The sequence below is a fragment of the Nesoenas mayeri genome, assembly GCF_963082525.1.
Source record: "Nesoenas mayeri genome assembly, chromosome: 13".
NCBI classification, from domain to species: domain Eukaryota; kingdom Metazoa; phylum Chordata; class Aves; order Columbiformes; family Columbidae; genus Nesoenas; species Nesoenas mayeri.
In genome coordinates, this window is record NC_137550.1 from 10955326 (window position 1) to 10977522 (window position 22197).

Here is a 22197-nt window from a genome sequence, read left to right on the forward strand (position 1 = left end):
GTAAAGAATTTCTTTCTAATATCCAGCCTAAATTTCCCCTGGCAGAGTTTAAGCCCATGGTCCCTTGTCCTATTGCTGACTGCCTGGGAGATGAGATCAATCCCCACCTGGCTAGAACTTCCCTTTAGGCCCTCTAATGTTCCTAAGTAGCTATAACAGCAATTCGAATTTTAGTTATGACTTTTATAACATTTATCAAAACATTCCAATAAGGGACACAGTACACCTTTTAAAAGTTAACAAGCTTTAACATGAAGCATTTTGCTATTTGCTTGCAGATCATTTGGACAAGGCGTTTGCTCCCCGGTTCGGTTTAGAGGGTATTACTTGTGATGACTTCTGGCTTTTCTCGGACGGTTTACATGCTCTACTCCCAGCCAACACCCATCTCCTGCCTAGAGCTGCGACAAAATGGAATCTTGAGGATGATCCGGTCGCTCTGCCTCCCAGAGACAGCAGCCCAGGGCAAACACCGGCTCCTGCCCTTTAACTGCCCTGGAAAAGCACAGCAACACGAGTCAGAAGCAGGCGGGTGGGATCGCCGGGCTGCATCCGCCCTGAAACATCCCACGTGCCCGACTTACATGAAATGCTAAACTCTTCAAAGGCACAAAAAGGCAAAATAAAACCTTTCTGTGCTGAATTATTCATGGATTTCACAGTATCGCAGTATGTTTGGGATTGGAAGGGACCTCAAAAGATCATCTAGTCCAATCCCCCTGCTGGAGCAGGAACACCCAGGTGAGGTCGCACAGGAATATGTCCAGGCAGGTTGGAATGTCTCCAGAGAAGGAGACTCCACAACCCCCTGGGCAGCCTGGGCCAGGCTCTGCCACCCTCACTGAGAAGAAGTTTTTTCTCCAATTTAAGTGGAACCTCTTGTGTTCCAGCTTGGTCCCATTACCCCTTGTCCTATCATTGTTTGCCACCAAGAAGAGCCTGGCTCCATCCTCATGGCACTCACCCTTTATATATTTATAAACATTAATAAGGTCACTCCTCAATCTCCTCTTCTCCAAACTAAAGAGACCCAGCTTTCTCAGCCTTTCCTCATAAGGGAGATGCTCCACTCCCTTAATCATCTTCGTTGCCCTGCGCTGGACCCTCTCCAGCAGTTCCCTGTCCTTCTGGAACTGAGGGGCCCAGAACTGGACACAATATTCCAGATGTGGTCTCACCAGGGCGGAGTAGAGGGGAAGGAGAACCTCTCTCGACCTACTAACCACCCCCCTTGTAATACACCCCAGGATGCCATTGGCCTTCCTGGCCACAAGGGCACAGTGCTGGCTCATGGTCATCCTGCTGTCCACCAGGACTCTCAGGTCATCATGTATTCCTAAGTATCAAATCCTAATTTATTATTTAAAAAATAAAGTTATCCTGTTTTAACTGTATAAATTAAAGTTCATCAGTTATAAAAACAATAGATGTTATTTCCTCTCCAATTAAAATATATTTGTTATCCTTAATAACACTCAGGTTAAATTAGTAACAGTCAGGTTACAAAACCAACAAAGCAATAGAACGCAGCCTTCTGCCAGGATCTTTTTGGTTTTTGCATGTGAGAATCAAATATGCTGATCAGGAATGACTGGGTTGCACTTTATTTTAACTATTCACAACATTACACCAGCATATAATCACAGCACATATTTAAAAAAATAGAAAAAGTAGACATTAATCTTCGATCGTGTGAAAAACTATATTCTGTATGTTCTAAATATATTAGTGTATAAGACTTAAAGATACAAATATATACACAGAACACACGAGTAGCTCCACAAAATAAGGAAGAGCGACTGTCAAGCAGCTGTACTTGAGCACAAAGCTGTGATACCTTTTGGAGAATTGAGGAAGAATCTGGTAGTAAATATTTCATTAACTATTTGAAGGTGACTCTCGCTAGAACGGTTCTCAACTCTTCAATTTCAATGCTGCAAACTGACACAAACAAAAATGAACTACTTCTAACATTACTGGTAGATTGCTAAAGAAGCATTTTCATGGAGACAGAGTTCAATGTTTTTTATGAAAAACTAGTCAAACAAAAGCACCTCAAAGCTTCAGCAGACAAGTGACTTGGGATAATGCTAAATATTCAAAATAAGCACAGAAGAACAAAAAGTCAACCAGTGAACAGCTTTTTGTGCTGGGAGGGAATTTTAGATTGAGGCCGCTTCTTCATGAAGGGCACAAGGGACATAAATCTCCTTCGTTTCTATTCTCTTTCAAGAGAATATACATTTTATATACAGAGGCATTGCTGCCAAAACCAGACAGCTAAAACCAATCTACTGAAGCCAATTTATACATCTAAACGGAAAAAAGGGGGAGACAGGAATCCTACATCAAACCAGACAAACTTCATCACAGCAGCGACAGGCGGAAGGTGAAATCTTCCAGCAGCGGCTTGCCCTGCAGTCTCTGAATTGTCACAACCAAAGTGGCAGAAGCAAACATTTTCAATCTTACGCAACGTTTTTGAGAAGATAAAATCTCAGATATAATATACCTATATAAAATATTTTTTAAATTCACTTATTTACAAATTTTATATAGGGCTGACTCTTTATACAGCTGTATTTGCATAAACGTCAGTCATACAGGGTCCTAGCAAAGCGAAGCAAAGGAACGATCACATAAATAAAGCTTTGCATTACCCAGGCTTTCCCACGTCAGGTCTAGAAATTGAAGTTACAGAATATAAATATTTGCCTTTCAGTATTGGCTTTTACATACAAAAAAGAATCACTTAAGAAAAATAATTTAACATGTTAAAATGTATTTAGAGATTGATAGCAGAAAAATCTAAATACTGCCATATGATTACGTCCTGGAATTAACTTAGTTTTTGACATTACATAATTTATATTTAAAGCAATAAAGCAGGAAATGTTTGCATCCACAGTGCTGTATGTTTCACTAATACATAAAAATCTCCTGCCTTTTCATAATATTTGTACGACACAGAGGACATTCATTAACTGCTTCAGCACATTCCTTACAGGCAACCAGGTGACCACAGGGAATGAGGACAACTGATATGTTCTTAGCCATACAGATTTTACAAAGCTTTTCTTCCTGCAAGCGTCTTAACTTCTCTTCAGTACTGAGATCTAAGGAAAATAAACACACAATGCAAGTTAACATACGTAATATCATTGAACTTTTTTTCTTTACACACAAAGACAAGGTTCTCTTCATATGATTTAAAGATCACACCTTTAAAAGGCAAAAAAAATTACAAGAGGTAGGAAACCAAGCTACAGCATGGAATGCTCTTCCTCCTTCCCCATCTCATCACAGCTCCCAGGAAAACACCAGAAGGGAATTCAGCTCTCTGTATTCGCAAGAGCTCGAAATACCCATAGAATTTAGGATAAGCATATCTCAATCAGGAACCGTTCTTTTCATGGACTTCCCATTGACAACTCCCAAAACCTGTGCGGAAGGTGCAAGAAAGGCTCATTGATACTGGTTAAATAATTTGGAGGGGTTTTTTTCCCCAATTAAAAGAATGAGGATGTGATTTCCTTCCCTGCCTGTTTTCAAAACGCCCGTGCTTCAAAAGCTTTATCAGTCGTGATACAGAAAGAATCAATTTTGCATTGTACACAAGCTCTTTGTTATTCCAGTTGCCCCATTTGAAAACGCAAACTTCCAACACCTTGTCCTGCCACTTGGGAACGCTCTGCACAGCCAGCCACAAAAATCACGGCTGTCTTCATCGCAAGTTCTTTTCCCCCATAACGTCAATTTAAAATCTCGTTAGGAAGAGTGGGCTGGTACGTTTTCTGCCTATCACGCCAACCAGATGGCCTTTTCCCTCCCTGTGAATTCACCCGTGTGCTTGTCCTAAAGTGTCCCGAGTGAGAAATGCTGGGTTTGGTCTGTCTGCAGAGCGCACAATGGCTCTGAGCAGAACGTGCATGTCGCAGCACAGCTGGAACAGCTGGAAACAAACACCATCTACAAGTACACTTGCTCTTATTGGGCAAGAAGGAAAGTGCTTCTGTCCCATGCAAAATTTTATACTGAAAAATAAAGAATCCCCTCCTAAGATTTTTCATTTTGATTATACTGAATATTTGACAGCACGTTGCTGTGTCCATGTCATTTTGCCACCAGTCCTGACATCTATAGTGAACCCTGCTTTTAATTTTAAAAGTCATTGTCACAATAATTTTGACTTTAAGTAGCATGTATAACCTTTGCCAGAAGCACACTAGACTATTATTTCAGTATTATACACTTTTGAGGTACAAATACTACTTATTTTACAGATAACATTAAGATATATTCCACAGACTAAAGAGCTGAAATGAAAGTACACACAGAGGTTTCGTAATTGAACAAGCTCATTTTCCTCAACTGGGATTTCATTTGGTTGTTCTTCCCTTGTATTTTCTTTCTGAGCACTTAAGTCTGCTACCAGCTCCCCAACAGATGTGTGACTTTCTCCAGACATCTGCAATTTCTTTTCCATGGTGCTCCTAATCTCAGACAAACTGAAACCCATGTCTATGGCACTTTGTACCAAAGGATTCTGTAAGAGATAATCTAAAACAAAAAAAAAAGTCAAAAACAATAAAACACTTCAACAAGGATGCATCTGATTGTTGGACAGTATTCACTATAGTACTCTAAGACACCTTTGCAAATATCTAGGCAAAGGAACTATATTTCTAATTTGAGAATTTTGCTAGTTGTATAAACTTCCAGTTATTTATAACATTACTGGTTTCTAACAAGATTGTTCAAAGAGCAAACATTTTAACCTTTCACTCTCATAAATAAGATTTCTAAAATAGGTTTTGTGTAACCACTCTTACTAGCAAGAAGTATCATTCCCTGGAATGAAGCTGCTTGACTGCATTCCTTCTGCCCTTCTAACTGTCTTGGCTTTCTATTGCTTGGTATTTGTGAAAAACAGTGCAGGAACGCACAACACCGGAACATATAACGAGCTGTTCAGCTTGCTCAGCATCCTGGTCCTTGCTATTGGACAGACCAGTTCCTCCTTCCTCCTTAAAAGCACAGTGATTGTTTCATTTCAGTATTCTGTGACATTCATCCCGCAGCACTACTGATGCTTGATGCTCACTTAAGAGCTATAAAGACAAGACTGCATCCTATATGTACTTCTTCCATGGTTTACAATCTTTACAATATTTATCCAACCATGATTAGATTCTCCCTAAGAGAAATAAAATTCATTCCACAGTTGACTAGAAGCAATGAAGCAATGCAAGAGTATCACCCAACAATTTGCCTGTCATGTTTTATTTTAAAATGTACTAAAGTTATTGTTAAAATTAATCATTTCCTTTACTATACAGGCAAATACAGAAATTCCAAGCTGGGGAGGCGTGCGGTGTGGTGTGTTTGTTTGGGTTTGTTTTTTTCTCCCGAACAGATACCTTTAGGAAGTATTGTCCCTTCAGCAGCTTCTGTCTAAAAGTGAAATACAAATAGACAAAATTACCATTTTGCAGAAGATAAAAGGAAACTTGTACAGTTACAAGACAGAAAACAACCATTTGATCTCAGTTATTTTATTGACTGAAACTATTAAATCCGCTCGGAACAACTGCAAAGGGAGCAGTTTGGTATGGCTTTCATACTGTTTTAAATTTTCATTTTAACCCATCTTTGCTATAATCATTTGTACACAATTCTTAGTCTATTGAAGAATTCTAAAATAACATTGGGTTTACTTTTTAGTGACTATATATGTGTTTAACAATGCTCTACCAACAAGAAAAATTATCTACTACACTTGAATAAGGGAATTATTGATCATAAACCTCAGGTTCCCAGGCTATAAAACAACAGCACTTGTTCAATACCAAGCAGACAACATACACAAGGTTCCCTACACCCGAAATCCAGAACTCAGCTAAGGAGACCTGCGATAACTATAAACACTACACGACAGAACCACACCATACTTCAATGTTGTTCGCTTTCTGCCAATGAAAGAAGCAGCAGGAGGACTAACGATGTGCAGATAATTAGAAGAGTAACTTCATATGAAAATTATATTAAGATTGTTTTCTATTTTAACAAAATTATGTCTGATTAATAAGCAAAGTACTTACTGTTGAATCCCCACGTCCATCTCTTAAGTGAACATTATTTATAAATTCTAGTCCCTTTTCTTTTATCACAAATCTGCACCTATAAATGAAAATATTTAGTTATAATAAAGCTGCATAAGCAGGAAACAAATATTGATTACATAACTTTTGAAAGCTTTGCTACATTGCTGACATCACATAGAAAGCTTGTTTTGAAATTTCTCAATGTTTAGTCAATGTCAGTAACATCATTTCAACATTTCTAAAGACACCATAATCACTTCAGCAGTACTTATCTGTCACATTGGCACAGAGTGTCAGGGCTTGGAAGGGCCCTGGAAAGCTCACCCAGTGCAATCCCCCCATGGAGCAGGAACACCCAGATGAGGTTACACAGGAAGGTGTCCAGGCGGGTTGGAATGTCTGCAGAGAAGGAGACTCCACAACCCCCCTGGGCAGCCTGGGCCAGGCTCTGCCACCCTCACCATGAAGAAGTTTCTTCTCAAATTTAAGTGGAACCTCTTGTGTTCCAGTTTGTACCCATTACCCCTTGTCCTATCACTGGTTGTCACCGAGAAGAGCCTGGCTCCATCCTCCTGACACTCACCCTTTATATATCTGTAAACATTAATGAGGCCACCCCTCAGTCTCCTCTTCTCCAGGCTCAAGAGCCCCAGCTCCCTCAGCCTTTCCTCACACGGGAGATGCTCCACTCCGTTTTTATGGCATTTTTGGTGAAACGGAAAGCCAAAGTCATTTGCCATGACAGCTGATGCCACAGATTTATAAAAGTAAAGACTCCAGTGAAAAACAAACATCATGTTAAAATGCTGGTTCCTTTAGTCTTTTGCAAGGCCAGGAAAGCAGCCACCGGCCAGCCAGGTGCCCTGCATGCTTGCTTTATTTCCCAAGCAGTCGCAGCCAGTGGGCTGAGCTCTCCCTACCAGCAGAGCTGCAGAATGCAATAGCTGTCTCTCTTCAGCAGCTGCTTCACCCTCAGCAGCCCATGGGGACAGACTGTACGCTGCTCAGGGAGCCCACGTGTAAACACGCTCCACATACCACAGTTAATGACCTGAGAGAAAATCATCAGATCTGACATCCTTTAAGCAACCTAAAACAAATATCAAACTCATATAAGGAGGAGTGAAACGTAGCAAGAATATGCATCTTAACCACTTACCACACCAAGCCAAAAACTTGGAATGGCACCTCTAGTGGCAGAGGCTAACAATTAAAAGCTGCCTGTACCACTGCTGACACAAGGATCAGCTAATGCACAAATACTAACTGCCAGCAGGCTTTCCACCACAGAAGTCAAATTTGGCAGCTAATGCATAAAACACATTGATTTTATCAATGTTCTACAAGTAACTAAGTCTTTGTACTTGAACAGCTTTTATTCACCTGTAAGGAAAAGTGTCACATACTTTCCCTCCTTTCCTCAAGACAGATTTTAGACAAAATCAGCAGTCTTTCTAAAAACTGCTTCTGGGTCTGGAATCCTCAACCCTTTAAAGTTAGGCACGAGTATGTTTTGAATTCAATACCACCACTGACTCTTCATGTTTGTTTGCACAAACAGGTTTGTTGTGGCAGAAGTTCAGTCATTTTGTATCCTGACAGAAGTTACAAACTTTGACATGTATGAGGCCATTAAAATAACAATTAGAATGTAGTGCTTGGAGGAGGAAGAAAAAAGAACAATATTGGATACATATTCACAGAACTTCACAGGTCTGCTATCCAAGACAGCAGTTAAGTCCAGACACAGAAGTCTCCTCATCCCTTTAATAATTCCTACAAAAACGCTGGCGTGCAAACAACACTGACTTCAAAATAAAGTTAGTAAGAAGGTACAATTTCAGGCCCACCTTTGGGACTGATCACCTGCCATGAGCTCAGTGTGCCCTCGGCCTCCTGGGATTCAGCTCTCCTTCCCACCCCCTGCAGACCTCCCTCCTGCCTCTCCCACAAGACATTAGGTTCATCTCCTCTTTTGAGGCCTCTGATATAACATTAAAGCATATGTTGATGATTCTACATAACAATAGCAGGACTACAGAAGGCAGAACAGATGGAACAACAGAAATAAGGATCTCATGCAAAAATTCCTTAAAATCTTTTTTACTTATTGAATAGGAAAAACAAACCATGGAAGATAACTAATATTCCTGTGGTGCCTACATGGCAAAAATGAAGAAGGAAGAAATGGAAGAGGGGAACTAAAGAAAAAAATGACATTATTTTCATAAATCTAAACTATCTTCAGCCATAGTTAACCTTTTGAAACCTTTATTAGTATGCTCTGTCATTAAAATGTAACATACTGTAAAAAAAAAAACCCCTTAGACATACAATAATAAACCAGTAAAAAAATACCTTACCCAGGATACCACTTGGCATGTTGATCCCATGGGTCTTCATTTTCCTTCCATTCTTGCAGTCCTCCACCACAGTGGAAACACACAACATGATCACCATTACCTGAGCAAGCACACGAAAATCAAGTTACATACTTCTAGTAGGCATAACAATAAGTTTTCAACTGAAGCATTAAGAAAAATTTTAGTTACAATTGGTAATCAATAAAAATGAACTCCGTTTTCAAAGAGGACATAATACATATGGTTGGAAACAAATGTTTAGGAGAGCCATAAGCTTAAAAAACCACAAAATATGAGTCACATGAAATATCCTGAATTTTACTCAAGGAGTAATTATACAGATAAAAAGCAAAAGCTAAGGATCATCTATTCTTGAACAGCTCAATCCACTGGTAAACAAAGCGTGAAGCAGTGTGCCACAAAGCCCCCGTGTTCCTGTGCCTTTCAGTGCTCCATTTCAGCATCCAGATCAACGGGCTCTGTGCAGCAGCACAGCTGTGCGCTCTGTTCCAGCACTACGCCTACTGTAATTGAAGATGTGCCAGAAACTGCTTAGATATTGTGTTTATTGAAAAGAGAGGAGCTATGGATAGTTTTTTCCTACAGACTTAAATCATTCTCAGGCCACAGGAAAGAGTTTTCACAGAAATCGCTTGAACAGCCACTGGGTCCAATATGCTGGTGCCCATTTAGTGCAGCTCCACAGCACAGGTCTCCCGCGGCTGTGGGAAGCTGGGGACTTGTAGGACTCCAAGAAGAAATCAATAAAAACAGTGCTAAGGGCTACAAATATTGCTTGTTAAAGAAGTTTCTTTGCCCTAGGTTGCCCACTCATGTATCACCCATATAACAACATATCGAAGGTTTTATTTATGGCCACAAGTAAACCAAATGGAATCAGTTCTTCCAAGAGGTACTACGAGAGAAACTAATTAAAATGAGAGCAAGAAGTTATCCGGGATAATCTCCTTTTCTTTGTGACCAAGGAAGAGTAACACTTTGCACTTGTACCACATCTCTCAGTGAAGGAATTTCCAAGAGTGTTAACGGCACCGTGCAAGTCAATCGACTTGGGAAACCAATGCGCAAAGATGTTGGGAGCCTTATCCAAATCAAACTCTACACGTCTAAAAGTAAAAGCTCTTCCACTGCAGTCACTGTCATCATAAAGCTTTTACAGCAGGTAGTGTTTGCTGTTCAGCTGTCTGAGTGCTATGTCAGTGCAAACACGTTATCTAAATAAAATGACACACAACCTGGGCTGTCTTGTTTGTGGGTTCCAGTATGGGCTGCAACCCACTCCTTAGACCCAAGGCAGACAGCTGGGACAGCACTTCATTTAAAAAACACTAATTTCAATAATTGTCATTATGAAAGATGTACTATGAGGGCTTTAGCAGGCAAGGAAAACGTGCTTTGCTGTTTTACTGCTAAAAATGAACTTGACCCACTTCATACTTTGCTATTAAAAATACTTGATATAATGTAGATCAGTTTACACAAGAACTCTGAAAAGTAGTTTACACTATCAAGAAAATCTGGCAAATCATTCCACATTAGAATTAAAAAATGTGTATTTTTCTTAACTAAACTGTTATTCATATAAAATTTGTCTGTAAAATATATTAGTCATTTTAAGGTCTGACTTACCTATGCTATAGAACCCAGCTTCAGCAAGCTGCTCCTTGTCAACAGGATATACCCAAGTTAAAAACGTTTGTAAACGTCTTCCATAATTTGCCATAGATGGATTCCTTGGATGCTCTCCGCTGTTCAGACCACTCCTCCCTTCTTCACATGGAAGATTTCCAACATCCCGGCCCAGGACAAAAAGGCATTTGGGAAAATGCCTCTTGTGTTCTGACCAAGCTCTGTCACTAGGTTCCCACTGTTTCAATTTTCCACCACAACAAAAACAGGCCACTTGATCACCAACACCTGTATAATAGAATCCAGCACTAGCCAATTCCTTTGGAGTCAACTGCCCATTGAGGGGCCAGCTGTGAAAAGACTTTAATCTGGTTTCTTCACTGCACATGGCAGGGTTTTTAGGATAGAGGGTATCTGACATATCCACAACCTGCCTAGTCCTCAGAAGGTAATCTGCCTCCACATCAGATGAGTCATCCAGAGCATGTGGGAGGCCCGAATTACTGGAACCATTTTCAGTTCTGTGCTGGCAGTTCTGGGCGAGAGGATGTATGTTATTTTCCAGAAAAGTAGATTCAGTAATAAATTTGCAATTTGGGGAAAGCTTCCTGTGCCTCTCGACCGCGGAATCCCCAGGTGCCCATCCCTCAGCGGTTGTATGGCAACTGAAGCACTTCACTTTGTCACCTTCTCCAGCATAAACAAAGCCAGCCCGTGCCAGCGCCGATGCCGAAACCGGACAGCCACGTGGAAATTCCGCAAAAGTCCCCAGTCGGTAGCGCTCCTGCGCCCATTCCTGGTCAGAGTCAGCGTCTGAACTGGCACAAGCTTCTGACTTATCTGGGCCATTACACGTCATCTCTTCATATGTAAGGGTCTCCTTTTGGACTTCCTAAACAAAGAATAAATGTCTTCACAGACAGAAGAATTCAAACCCACATGCAAGCCTGGAAACTGGCTAAATTAAACTAGTCATCCTTTATGTCTTAAAATAATGGCTCTTCCTCTTCCATCTCACCCCTGCCTGCCCCCCCATCACACAAACACCAGGACATTGAAAGCAAAATTAAAGAAAAAAAATATCCATAAAGAAAGGCAGGAAGGTCATGAAATTTCACATGCCAATAACAATTTACCTGGAAAACACATAGGTTTATACATTTACAGCTTTAAAAGCACTTCTCAACAAACAAACATTGCAAGAATGAAATCAACAAAATGTTTAACAAAAGCTCTGGGCAAAACGCTGCCAAAAGGCTTCCAAACATGAAATATGAAGTTACTGGATTTAAAACAGAGCACATTTGCAAGAATTTACAGCCCAGTTCTGAAACACAACTACCTTTATTTTGCCCCGTAATAGGGCTATGACCAGCACGCCCACTACAGATGAGCATCAATTGGCGAAACCATCAAAAATAAACAAGCCTTCGGACTTCCCCTGTAAAGACACACGCCAGTTTTCACTTTAGCAGAATATCTTGTGAAATAAACTCCCAGACGTTTCACTGGGGTATCTCACCGAAGAGCTGCGCTCTGCTTTTCCGCTCAGAGCGCGGGACCCCAGCCCTGGCGCTCGTGCCCACCGCACTACCACAGGCCCCCGTGCCTCTGCCACCGGCGCAGCTCACCCAGCCACGTTCACAGCCCTGCCTACACCTTCCCAGCGCGAGCACCGATCGCTGCCCTGCCCGAGCCCTCCCGCGCCACAGCCCTCGGACAAGCCCCTTCTTTCACCAGGATAAAAGAAAAACTCAGTCCTGCGCAAGAGCCACAAACTGACACCGGCATCGCCTTGACCCCAAGATGGATGAAGTCAGAGCACATTAAATTCATCTCTTGCCCTGACAAGTGCAGTGATATTGACTTAGAAAGTCTTGGGTAAAGCACAAGGCTACTGCTGATACACATCTCAAACTTATTCCTTTATTAACTGGTAAATTAAACTGTTATAAGACTGCCCAAAGGGGCTTCTCGGCACAAAGCAATAATAATTCAGTAATTAGCAAGAAGAAATGCATGTAAGGAAGAACAGAATATGTATTTATTTGAACAAGTGTCCTCCTCCATTTTCTAGGCGAATCCTGAAATGTATCTATTTCCAGTCCTCACCTTCATAAAGTAGGCCATCAAGCAAAAATTTAGCTTCCTCAATAGCTGCATTAATATTGATTATACTTTCTGTAAGATCCATGCAGATGTTACAACTACAATAATTCCTTATATAATACCAGATTTAGCTCGAAGGGGAAAGACAAAACCTTTTTTTTTGAACTTCAGAAGTGGGAGGGGAAAATTAAAATGAGTGCACATTGCAGGACAGCTGCATCCTTTGCCCAGAACACATAGATAATTAACCTACACGAAGGCTGAGAAAGCATGACATTAGAGACTCAGCTCGCTCGCCCCACGTAATCACGGATACAAGACCACTTCTGAGCACTGCCTTCAATTCCTTCTCTAAGGCAGCTCATGACTAATGTAATGACACTAGAAATTATACTGTCTTCTGGTTTAGCTTAGCAAATTAAAAAAATAGCTTCTGAATAAATTACATTGATTGACCTACAAATCTGACCTATATTCTTGTTTTGACTTTGAAGGGGGAAAAAATAAATCAATCAGTAATTGCATGTAGTAATAAGAAAGCTGTCACAATACATATTTTTAATATATGTGTGTATTCAAAACAGTTTTCATAACAAAAGTTTAAAAGCGCATGTTTATTTCCTTTTAAGATGTTATTTTAAATCCTTTAAGAGTCTTTCTGTAGAGATCTCAAGCCACCTTGTGGGTCTATCGTCATTACCACACTACATTCATAAAACAATTTGTATTACTCAAATATCATTAGCTGCAAATTAATTTTCTGATCCGCACACCTAGAAGACTTTCTACAAGAAGACAAACAAAACCTACCTCGAATCTTCTAGAGTCCTTTTCAAAACACATGTTGGAAAACCAGAACAAATGCATATACTTTTAATGTATGAATATTTTACTTACATAGAAGGGAGTTCAGAAACAGTGGAAAAATAACTCATCCTATTAAATGTTTACATATTAACTTTTTTTTAAATTACATTTGCTTTAAAAACAGAACAGAGCTGCTACATCCCCTTTTGATCTGTTGCATACAAAGTAACTGTGGCAAATCAGAGACGATCTGCTCAGGCACCCTCTGTGACTCCCCCATTCCTGTCCTTAGTGAAACTCGGGGTACAGACAGACCAAGGGTCAAGTCTGACACATCTCCAGGATTTGCTGCTGACAAACATTACCCTTAGTTTGTGCTTTTTGTGTTCCTCCTGCCATATGCAGCGACCACATCCTACAATGATGACTATGACACATGAAGTTAAAAAAAACCTGGTAAGAGACAGAATTAATTATGCCCCACTTCTTGTAAACTATCTAGAGGTTCTGTTTTAAGCACCACTTAACTGCTCCATTACCAGAACTCATCTTAAAGTCCGCCGTTTTAAAAAGAAAAGTCTGATGTAGCACTATCTTACGCATAAAGAATGAAAAATTGACTAATTGACTAATATATACCAGGTGCATATATGACACTTCATTATAACATGAATGCACAGCAAGTCATTTTTCATAAGCTAAAGAAGATATTTTACCAAAGCAATATGAACTAATATTGTAATTTAAGTAAGGCCCAGATGCTCCAGTGCCCTCTGACAGGGATGATCCTCAAATCACACTTAATACTGCATGAGCAAGCTTGGGTCTTCCGTACTTTTCTGGTACTTTTTTAGTAAATAAGCTGAAAATTCCAAAAACTTTTATTTATTGCAATTGCTAAATATCCACTTTTCACATAATTTCATTCCAAAGATCCCACTTCTTTTAAAGCAGGCTTCATTCTCAGAGTGCCGATGAACATATAATGTTTAATTGTGCATTTCTCCTCTGCTCCCAAAATAACTTCTCACCTTTAAAAATATGGGCTGCAGAACTCAGTATCACATAGGTGGCTACACCTCACATATGACAGACTTTCCTAATGGAAATAACAGCATGAGTTTTAAACTGTTACTGAAATCACTTTGTGTTGGTTTTACTCCATTTACTCTACCGATCCTTTTGGTGGTTCCTGGAAAGATGTTTGTGTGTTTTAATGACACCAGCGAACTGAGAAGGAAACACTCGAGCAAAGACACAAAGGAAGGAAGAGGATCAAAGACTAAACTGAAATATTAGAAATCAGGATGGATATTATATTTGGATAACTGAGATGTTCTTTTTCAGTGTTATTGATTACTTTTAATCAACAGAACTATCCCAAATTCAGTACCTATACTACCCTCAACTGCAATGGGAATCACAGTGCTACAAACACTCCAACACTGCTTCTGTTACCACAATGAATTAAAAAAAAATATGCCCTCAACATGGCCATAATTGCAATACTTGCTCTGTTGGATTCTCTGGAGGTTAGCAATGATTTCAGTCCTCACAATCAAAAGAGTGTGAAAAGCACATACCCAAAGAAAAGCAAGTAGTGAGGTCTGATCACCACACATCAGTTCTTTAATATGAAGCAACTGTTTCCAATTAGATCAACCATACTATTTATGACAGCCCCTCTAAACACAGTTGGTTTACATTTCAGCATAATTTTATTTAAGAGAAAAAGACATTATTAAACTTATTAAGCATTGAGGCAAACACTTTACCTGTGTAAATACTGCTTTAAATACAACATCAGTACTACTTTAAATGCAATATCAATTATTTCTATTTCAAACGACTGTCAAAAGCAACTGTTCAAAGTGTGAAATTAGAACTAGCTTTGGAATAGTATTTCTACACAGGTATTTTAACAGCTGCCTCACTCCAGTTAGTTGGAGTAATGACTGGAAACAATAACCTGCACCATAACAGCTCTCGAACATTCACTGCAGAAGAAAAATAACTGAAGATATGTTTTTGAATGGATTCTGGCAAACAAACATATATTAATAAAAAGTAGCCAACTAAGACAGGTGCACAAGCCTTTACAATATGTGCCAGCACCAAACCCGAGTTCAGAGAATATACTTTATGTATATGGAAGTTAATTAAGCCTTTCTGCATAGATTTAATTAACTACATATGAATTAAAAGTAGAAGGTCCAGAAATGTTAGAATTTATCTTGACTTGTAATACCCAGGATATTTTTTTAACTATTACTGAAGCATTAAATATTTTGTTATACATACAGTGAGTAAATAAAGACTATTTTAGCCTGAAAGTCTTCTAGAAGCTGAGCCACATTTAATCCTGCTTTTAAACATCTGAAGGTATTTGTCACAAGACACCTCCCACTTTCAAGTTAAAACACCAATTTATATAGTCTATTGACTAAGTTTCAGAAGAAAAAATAAAGAATTTATAGCAAAAACGTATACAAAATGCAAAATTGTACTGTGTTTTTTCAAGCCAAACGTATTCAATTCAGATCTTAAAATATTAACAAGTATGATTTGATGCAAAAATATATCATCATTGCATTACCTAGATCTGAAATGCTTCAAAGGAAAAGTACTGAACCTGTTTTTCTATTCCAAGTATATTTTATTAGACATGATTATTTCCATCCTTAATCCTAAAACAGATTGGCATTATAAGGAGTTATTTTTAATCCTTCCACATGACAAGCCTGGCAGTGACCGCCAAGTCAGAAAGCGCCTTGCACAGCCTCATGTTCCTGACCAAGGGTACAGAAACATGGGGCGGCTGCTGCTTGCCATGCTATGCGAGGGATGTTAGTGTTTATTGTTGACTGCGTTTGAAATGTGAGAGCAGTGCATGAACTAAGTATCAAACAGAACATACTGTACCAGCTGACACACAGATTATGCACATGTCACTTCACTGAATTTCACTCTGTGCCTGCTCAGCTGCAATTAGATGAAGCAAGCGGCATGCTGCGAGCTGCAAGTGTAAAGATTAAAAACACAAGAAACATAGGATTTATTTAAACAGCGTTTACAAATTCTAGCATGCATCCATCCAAGTATCAATGGCCATTTAAAAACAATTCTGCTAAGAAGTTTGGGTTGTTTTATTCTTATTTTATAAAGAGCGTATGTATCTGCACAATGCCTTTTGATTCAGTGCCAAGGCTTACCTAAATCCATCAGCTCAGCTTCGTCTGTCTGCTTTTCAAACAGGTCCTACTTAGCCTCCCATCAGGGTTTATCATCATAAGAAGTCAGTCAGCTGCTCAAGGTTATAGTAAGCTACTAGAGCCTCCTAATTCTCAACTCCAGTCACGAAGACTTTTACACACTCTCCACCTTAAAAATAAATATGGCCAGGCTAACAGAAACACATCATTTTGAGAACTGTTTTCATGAAGAAGCCGTATGGTTACAGAATAGAGCAATACACAGAACTCATGGCAGTGCTCTCAGTAGGTAAGAGTGGGACAAATGTGTATCTGCTGAGGGCAGAGAAAGAAAATAAATTGGTTTTGTGAACTTGCAAGATAAATGTCTTCAGAAGAACTTCAGCTGTATGTATGTGAAGGAAGAAGTAAAAACCAGATGCTATAGAAAAAAGCGACACGCTGTAGCCTAAGTAGCTGGTCCTACAGAGATGTCAAAAGTCAAACAGACATAATCCATTAGATCCATTAACGAATGTATAAATAAGTGTTATCCAAAGTGACCAATGAACAGGAAGGACTAAACGTCTGGACAAAGCTATTTTAGCACTACCACACCTTGCTAAGTGTTTAGTACGAAGCAAAGTGTGAAAGAGATGTTGGCATTTATAATTTGGACACAGGAAAACCTATATAAAGCAAAGGTTTAGTTCTGACAGCTGCTGCCACTGAAATTAATTGTCTACACATGACAGCACCTAAAAATAAGTTGTGGGGAGGAATGAAAACAAAAACAACCCTCCCCCCCTGCAACCCAACCAACTGACCACAACAAACAACCCCAAAACCAACACAGAAAAACCCCTACCAAACCCCAAACCTGACATATTCTGAGAAAGAGACTGAAAGAAAACCAAAGGTAGAGAGCGGGAGAGCCAACACCAAGGGCACAAGACCTCAAATAACTTCCTACCAAAACAGAACTATAAAAAAGAAAGGAGCAATTCTGATGGTCTCAAAGTCCTCTGGCAGTTCCAATAAGATGAATGTTTTATTCACGGCATAAGCAGGAATATAATGAAATATTTGTCATGAAAGGCACTGTACTCCTGCAAATCATATAGAAGTCTGTGTATGATTCAGCTATCAATTTTTATTTACAAGGTCACTTGAATTACACCATTTAAGCTTATTGACATTCTGTACGTAACCTTTCAGGCAAACTAGAGTGAAAGATAGTTTTTATATTTCTGGCTTTTTTCTTCCCAGCACTTTAGAATATCAGCCTGTTCGTTTTTCCATATCCCCTAATGATATCTTCATTCCATATAGAGGGGAAAAAAATCTATTTTCCAAAAGATTCTTAATTTTTAGATTATATGCCTAGATTTTTGGTGTACAATTCAAGTGATATAAAAATCTATGTTTTATGCAATTTTTCTGTTTCAACTTCAGAACATTAACTGTTGTATTATTAACAAGAATTTGATTTAGCTTCAAGTTCTTCCTCAAGCAATTGAGAGTAAACTTCCAGAACTTTTTCCTCTAATAGCTTGGAAGTTATATTTAGTACAATTTGAAGCATATTTCCATCCAAGAAAGTCTACCAATATGTTTTGGGTGCTATGCAAGATATGCAGTTCCTACTCTCCTAAAACTGGAAATGACATGCTGCTTTTGTCCACAATTGAGTAGATGAGTTAAGTAAAACTTTAAATCTGTGATCATAAAGTGTATCACTATATAAACTGAGTTACTGCTCTTTCGATCAAGAAACAAAAATTCACCCAGTCAATGGGAGTACATTAGATAGAATAGCAAGTAATACACAAAGTCTAGCAAAATTTGCAGTGCCCTGGGATGCATCTCCTTTCCTCAGTTTGAGCTGTGCTTCAGCTTTCAGTGTTACAACCTATAACAAATCATTTAAACTTATAATGGAAGAAAAAGATGGAAAAAGAGGGTATCTTCCATCAAGGAGACAGAATGGTATGGAAGTGTAACTACAGCAACATAATATTACAGCGAAACTGCTGAATCTTCTGGATTCTAAAGAAAGAACTTGTAAAACACAAGTACAAAGAGCCCATCACCTCTGCCGTGCCCACTGGGGAGGGTGTTCCCTTCCACCCAGCCACTGCTCCCGAGCACACCAGGGCCGCTGGGCTCATCGTTCGCATTCACAGAACTGCAGCCTGATGCAGCATTGTGATACGTTCTGGTATCACTAGAATGAATGTTTTGCCATTAGAGAATGAGGCGAGTTTGCATATGTGGGGTTTTTTGTGGTTTTGTTTTCTCCACACACACAACTCGATCTTGTAAACCTGGAATCTCTCTTAAACTATCCTCATATTTCAAGTTTCTCAGGAAATTGGGATGAGTTGGGGACTAATTCTAATTAAAGTACCAAAAGTTAAGTATGAAAGTTGCACCTATTGAAAACACTCTGCTTGCCTTTCTATTTAATAAGAAACTCTCTGAAACACAGAAGGGGAAGGACAATGAACTGCAAGGTAAGTGCAGCTTCACTTATGTTTTCTGTGATAGGGGTGACATTAAATTCCAGTTTGCAGCATGCCTTCAGTCTTAACATACTTGAAATAATTTCACACACAGCTACTTTTTTGTGACATTCAAAAACCTTGTTATTTCTGGAGTCTGACTTTCAATTGCCTTGTTCAGACTATTTTGGATTAGAACTCTGAAACACCATATGCTATGAAAAAGAAAAAGCAGCAAAGGACTGTACACTGTTAACTCCTGAGACAAACAAACAAACAAATGCAAAAGGTACTTACAATAGTTTTTCCCCCAAGAAATTAGTATACAATCAGATCGAGTTTAGTAATAGATTAATCAAAGCAGATAGTGGTTTCATCTCTGTTTTCCACCAATCTTTAGAACAAATTTCAATATTTGCATTCCTGTTGGCAGAAAAAACAAAGGTTAAAAATTTTCCTCTTCACATAACCTTCAGCATAGTTACAAAGGCAAAACTCCAAAACTATGATGAAAATAAAAAAAAATTCTATCCTTTGGCCAAGAAATCCAAACTAAAATCTGTTCTGAAGTTGAAAGAGTCTGGAGTCAAGGAAAGTCTGAAATTCAGATGTTTGACTGAAACGAGCACGGGATATTAACTGGAGACTCCAGAAGATCCAAAGAGAACAAAACAAAATCCTGAAATTAAAACTAGAGGGTGGCAAAAAAGAGAAACACTGTAACAGCAGACAGAATAAGATCCAACAATCCAGCCTTCTCTCTCCTAGGAAATGCTGCATCTGATTATAATTTAGGTTTTGTACAAGTCTCCAGCTCCCTACAGCTGCCTCACCCACCCCGGGAGGCCAGCAACAGGTGTAGTAACAACACCATCGCAGCCACACAGGGGCCTGAAATGAAATTCATCTTCACACTTCAAAAACTGAGAAAGGAACACACATTTTCTCACTGTTCTGATAACAAATGCAAGTCTGCCTTATATCAGTGGGCGCAGTCAAAAAAACCCACAGCCAAACAACAACTCTCATCAGAATTCTTTCACTTGTGCTGCTGGTTACGAAGGGCAAGGTCACAGGAGGTACAGAACAATTATTAACTTGTTCCTTTGCCCTTCTTGGCCAATGCTGTAGGTGCCAAGTTTTCTTTTAAAAGAGGTAGTTGGGTGTTCTTTAAAAGGCCTCAAAGAGAACTGCAAGGCAATCAAGTAGGTAGCAAGATGAAGCACCTAGGAAAATGAAAAATATACAAATAGAAGCTTAATCAACAAATCATATGAAAACTTGCTTCCTTAGAGACAGTATTTCATTGTTGCCTTCCCTGTTATGCAGTGATTTATCTCACAATAAACAGAGAGTAGATTAAGTTAATGCATATCATACTGCTCTTTGTTAAGGTATTAGATTTAAAAAAGTATTTGACAAAAAAGTGCTTCACTTGGTTAGTCACTTTTCCTTCCATATCAGTCTATCCTAAGACCTTGTAGTTTCCAATTGTTCATTTAGGAAACAAAATCTCCCCACTTACCCACACGAAGTCCTAAAATTGCAAAGTCAGATTGTAGCAATGAAAGGATAATGAAAGCAGTTCTGCAAAAATATCTAAAAGCAGCTTCAAGAACACATTTATACCTTTTAGCAGATAGAGATTAATAGGAATTAAAAAGGACAGAAATTACCAAGGTTGAAAATAGTTCTCACACCCATTTGTAGGGCCTCTATCAGGAAGAGAGGAGCATCAGAAGAGTAGCACAGAGATAGAAACACACTAACTGGTGAAGAGACCTAAATCAGCACAGACACCCGGGCACTGTGCAGAACGGCCTGAGGTCTGATCACAGCTGATAAAATAGGATCTGAGTGAACTCCTTCCTGCAGAATTCTTAATAACTACTTAATTCTTATCATAGAAAACCTGAACAAAACTACATTTTTAATAACAAGAAGCAGAAAAGACATTCCAGAATGGGATAAGTCTATTAAAGAAAAAAAAATAAAAAGAAAAGAATCGGCAAGGGGAAACAATATTCAAACATGCCAAAAGAACCGGAGACGAGCACAAAAAGTGCATAATAGCATAGCATTTTTTATTTTATTTACGCAAAGCGAATGCAACACTCGATGTTCAATCCTGAGCGCGGGGGGTTGCGGATCTCGCCGTGGGCAGCCGGGCCCGGCCCGCACCGCACCCCGGCCCGGCCCGCACCCCGGCCCGGCCCGCACCCCGGCCCGCACCGCACTCCGGCCCGCACCGCACCCCCGCCCGGGACTCAGCCCGGCCCGCACCCCCGCCCGGGGCTCAGCCCGGCCCGTTCCCATGGCAACGCCCCCTCTGGCCGCCGAGCGCCGCCCGGGACAGGCCTGAGGCAGCGGCGCCCCCGACAGCCCCCGGGGACCCCGGCCCCGGCTGCGTGAGGGCCCCGGGCAGCGCGGAGGGACCGAGCCCCCTGCCCGGCGCGGGGAGCCCAGCCGAGCTGCCCGGAGCAGCGAGAGCCGCCCGAGCGGGCAGCCGGGAAGCGCATCCCGCCCGCCGCCCCGCGGTACCGACGGCTACGGCCGCTGCCTCCTCACAACTCACCGCTCCGCTACCGCGTCCTTGTCCTGCCGGCACCAGCCACCGGAACCGCTCCGCAGCGCACGCCGAGGAAATGGCCGCCCCGGGCAGCCGCTCCGGCCCCGCCGCGGACCGGCGGCGACAAGGCAGCAGCGCCCCCCGGCGGGCTGGGGCGGGCCGCGGCAGGCCGGCTCCCCGCGGCGGAGGGCGGCACCTAGCGGCCACAGCCGGGAAGCGCAGAGCGGCAGCGCCCGCCGCCGGGCCCCGGGCATCAGCGGCTTCAGCTCCTGCTGCTGCCACTCCGGCCCCCAGTGCCGCAGGCCCCACCGTGGCCCGCAGACTCCCTCTCCTTCCTCAGCATCTCGAACAGCCTCTTCATTTCACGCCATCTTCTCCTGACGGTTTCTGGTCCGGAGCACGCTAATCCCAGCGGACCCCTTGCCCTCACCCCTCGTAATGAGCAATCACAAGGACACATCCCGAGGAAGGGGCAGGAGCTGGAACCATAAGCACACAGCATGTGCTGCCTGCTTCTCCCAGCGCTCAGCGGCAGCTGCCACAGAGCTGCTACACCAGAGCCTTCGTACGCGTGACTGCAGGCTAATTCTGGGCTGAGCTGAGCAAAGTGCAATAAGTCAAACAACATTTTCTGTAGGATGTATGTAATCCAAGAGGTGTAAGGATAGAGGCCCATCCTGAAGAATATCCAGCTGTTAGACAAACAAGTGAGTGATGAGCTGTGAGTTCAGGAATACCTTTATTATGTGAGGAATAGCCTATTTCTCCTATTAGGAATAGCTTTACAGGTTGTACTCTGCCTGTCTGCATTACTGGGCTCAGGTAATGCTGCAAGACTCTAAATTGCATTGCCAGGGATACCATTGCTACACAGCCTATAAAACATGCAAAATACCTTTG

The 22197-nt window shown here is 40.9% G+C and overlaps 1 protein-coding gene across 4 annotated transcripts; it reads right to left on the minus strand.

Annotated features, from left to right (window-relative positions):
- Positions 1-1566: 1566 nt before the first annotated feature.
- Positions 1567-21411, minus strand: XIAP (X-linked inhibitor of apoptosis). Of its 4 annotated transcripts, XM_080352444.1 has the most exons (9): positions 21304-21411; positions 19026-19151; positions 11460-11558; positions 10118-11009; positions 8468-8567; positions 6102-6180; positions 5421-5454; positions 4336-4560; positions 1567-3116 (listed from the first exon to the last, which is right to left on the minus strand). In XM_080352444.1, the coding sequence occupies exons 4-9, from the start codon at positions 10974-10976 to the stop codon at positions 2923-2925; spliced, it is 1491 nt and encodes a 496-aa protein (XP_080208570.1). In that variant the 5' UTR covers positions 10977-11009; positions 11460-11558; positions 19026-19151; positions 21304-21411; the 3' UTR covers positions 1567-2922. The 4 variants fall into 4 exon arrangements, with proteins under 4 accessions (XP_080208570.1, XP_080208569.1, XP_080208572.1 ...); XM_080352443.1 differs by lacking the exon at positions 11460-11558; XM_080352446.1 differs by lacking the exons at positions 4336-4560; positions 11460-11558.
- Positions 21412-22197: the final 786 nt, after the last annotated feature.

Excerpts from the sequence above, each read along its gene's own strand:
- XIAP (XM_080352443.1), bottom strand. The coding sequence starts at position 10,976 with ATGACGTGTAATGGCCCAGATAAGTCAGAAGCTTGTGCCAGTTCAGAC. Across the intron at positions 8,568-10,117 it reads AGCTGGGTTCTATAGCATAG|GTAATGGTGATCATGTTGTG; the intron begins GTAAGTCAGACC and ends GTGCTTGCTCAG. Across the intron at positions 3,117-4,335 it reads TGTTCAATTACGAAACCTCT|ATCTCAGTACTGAAGAGAAG; the intron begins GTGTGTACTTTC and ends TATTTTCCTTAG.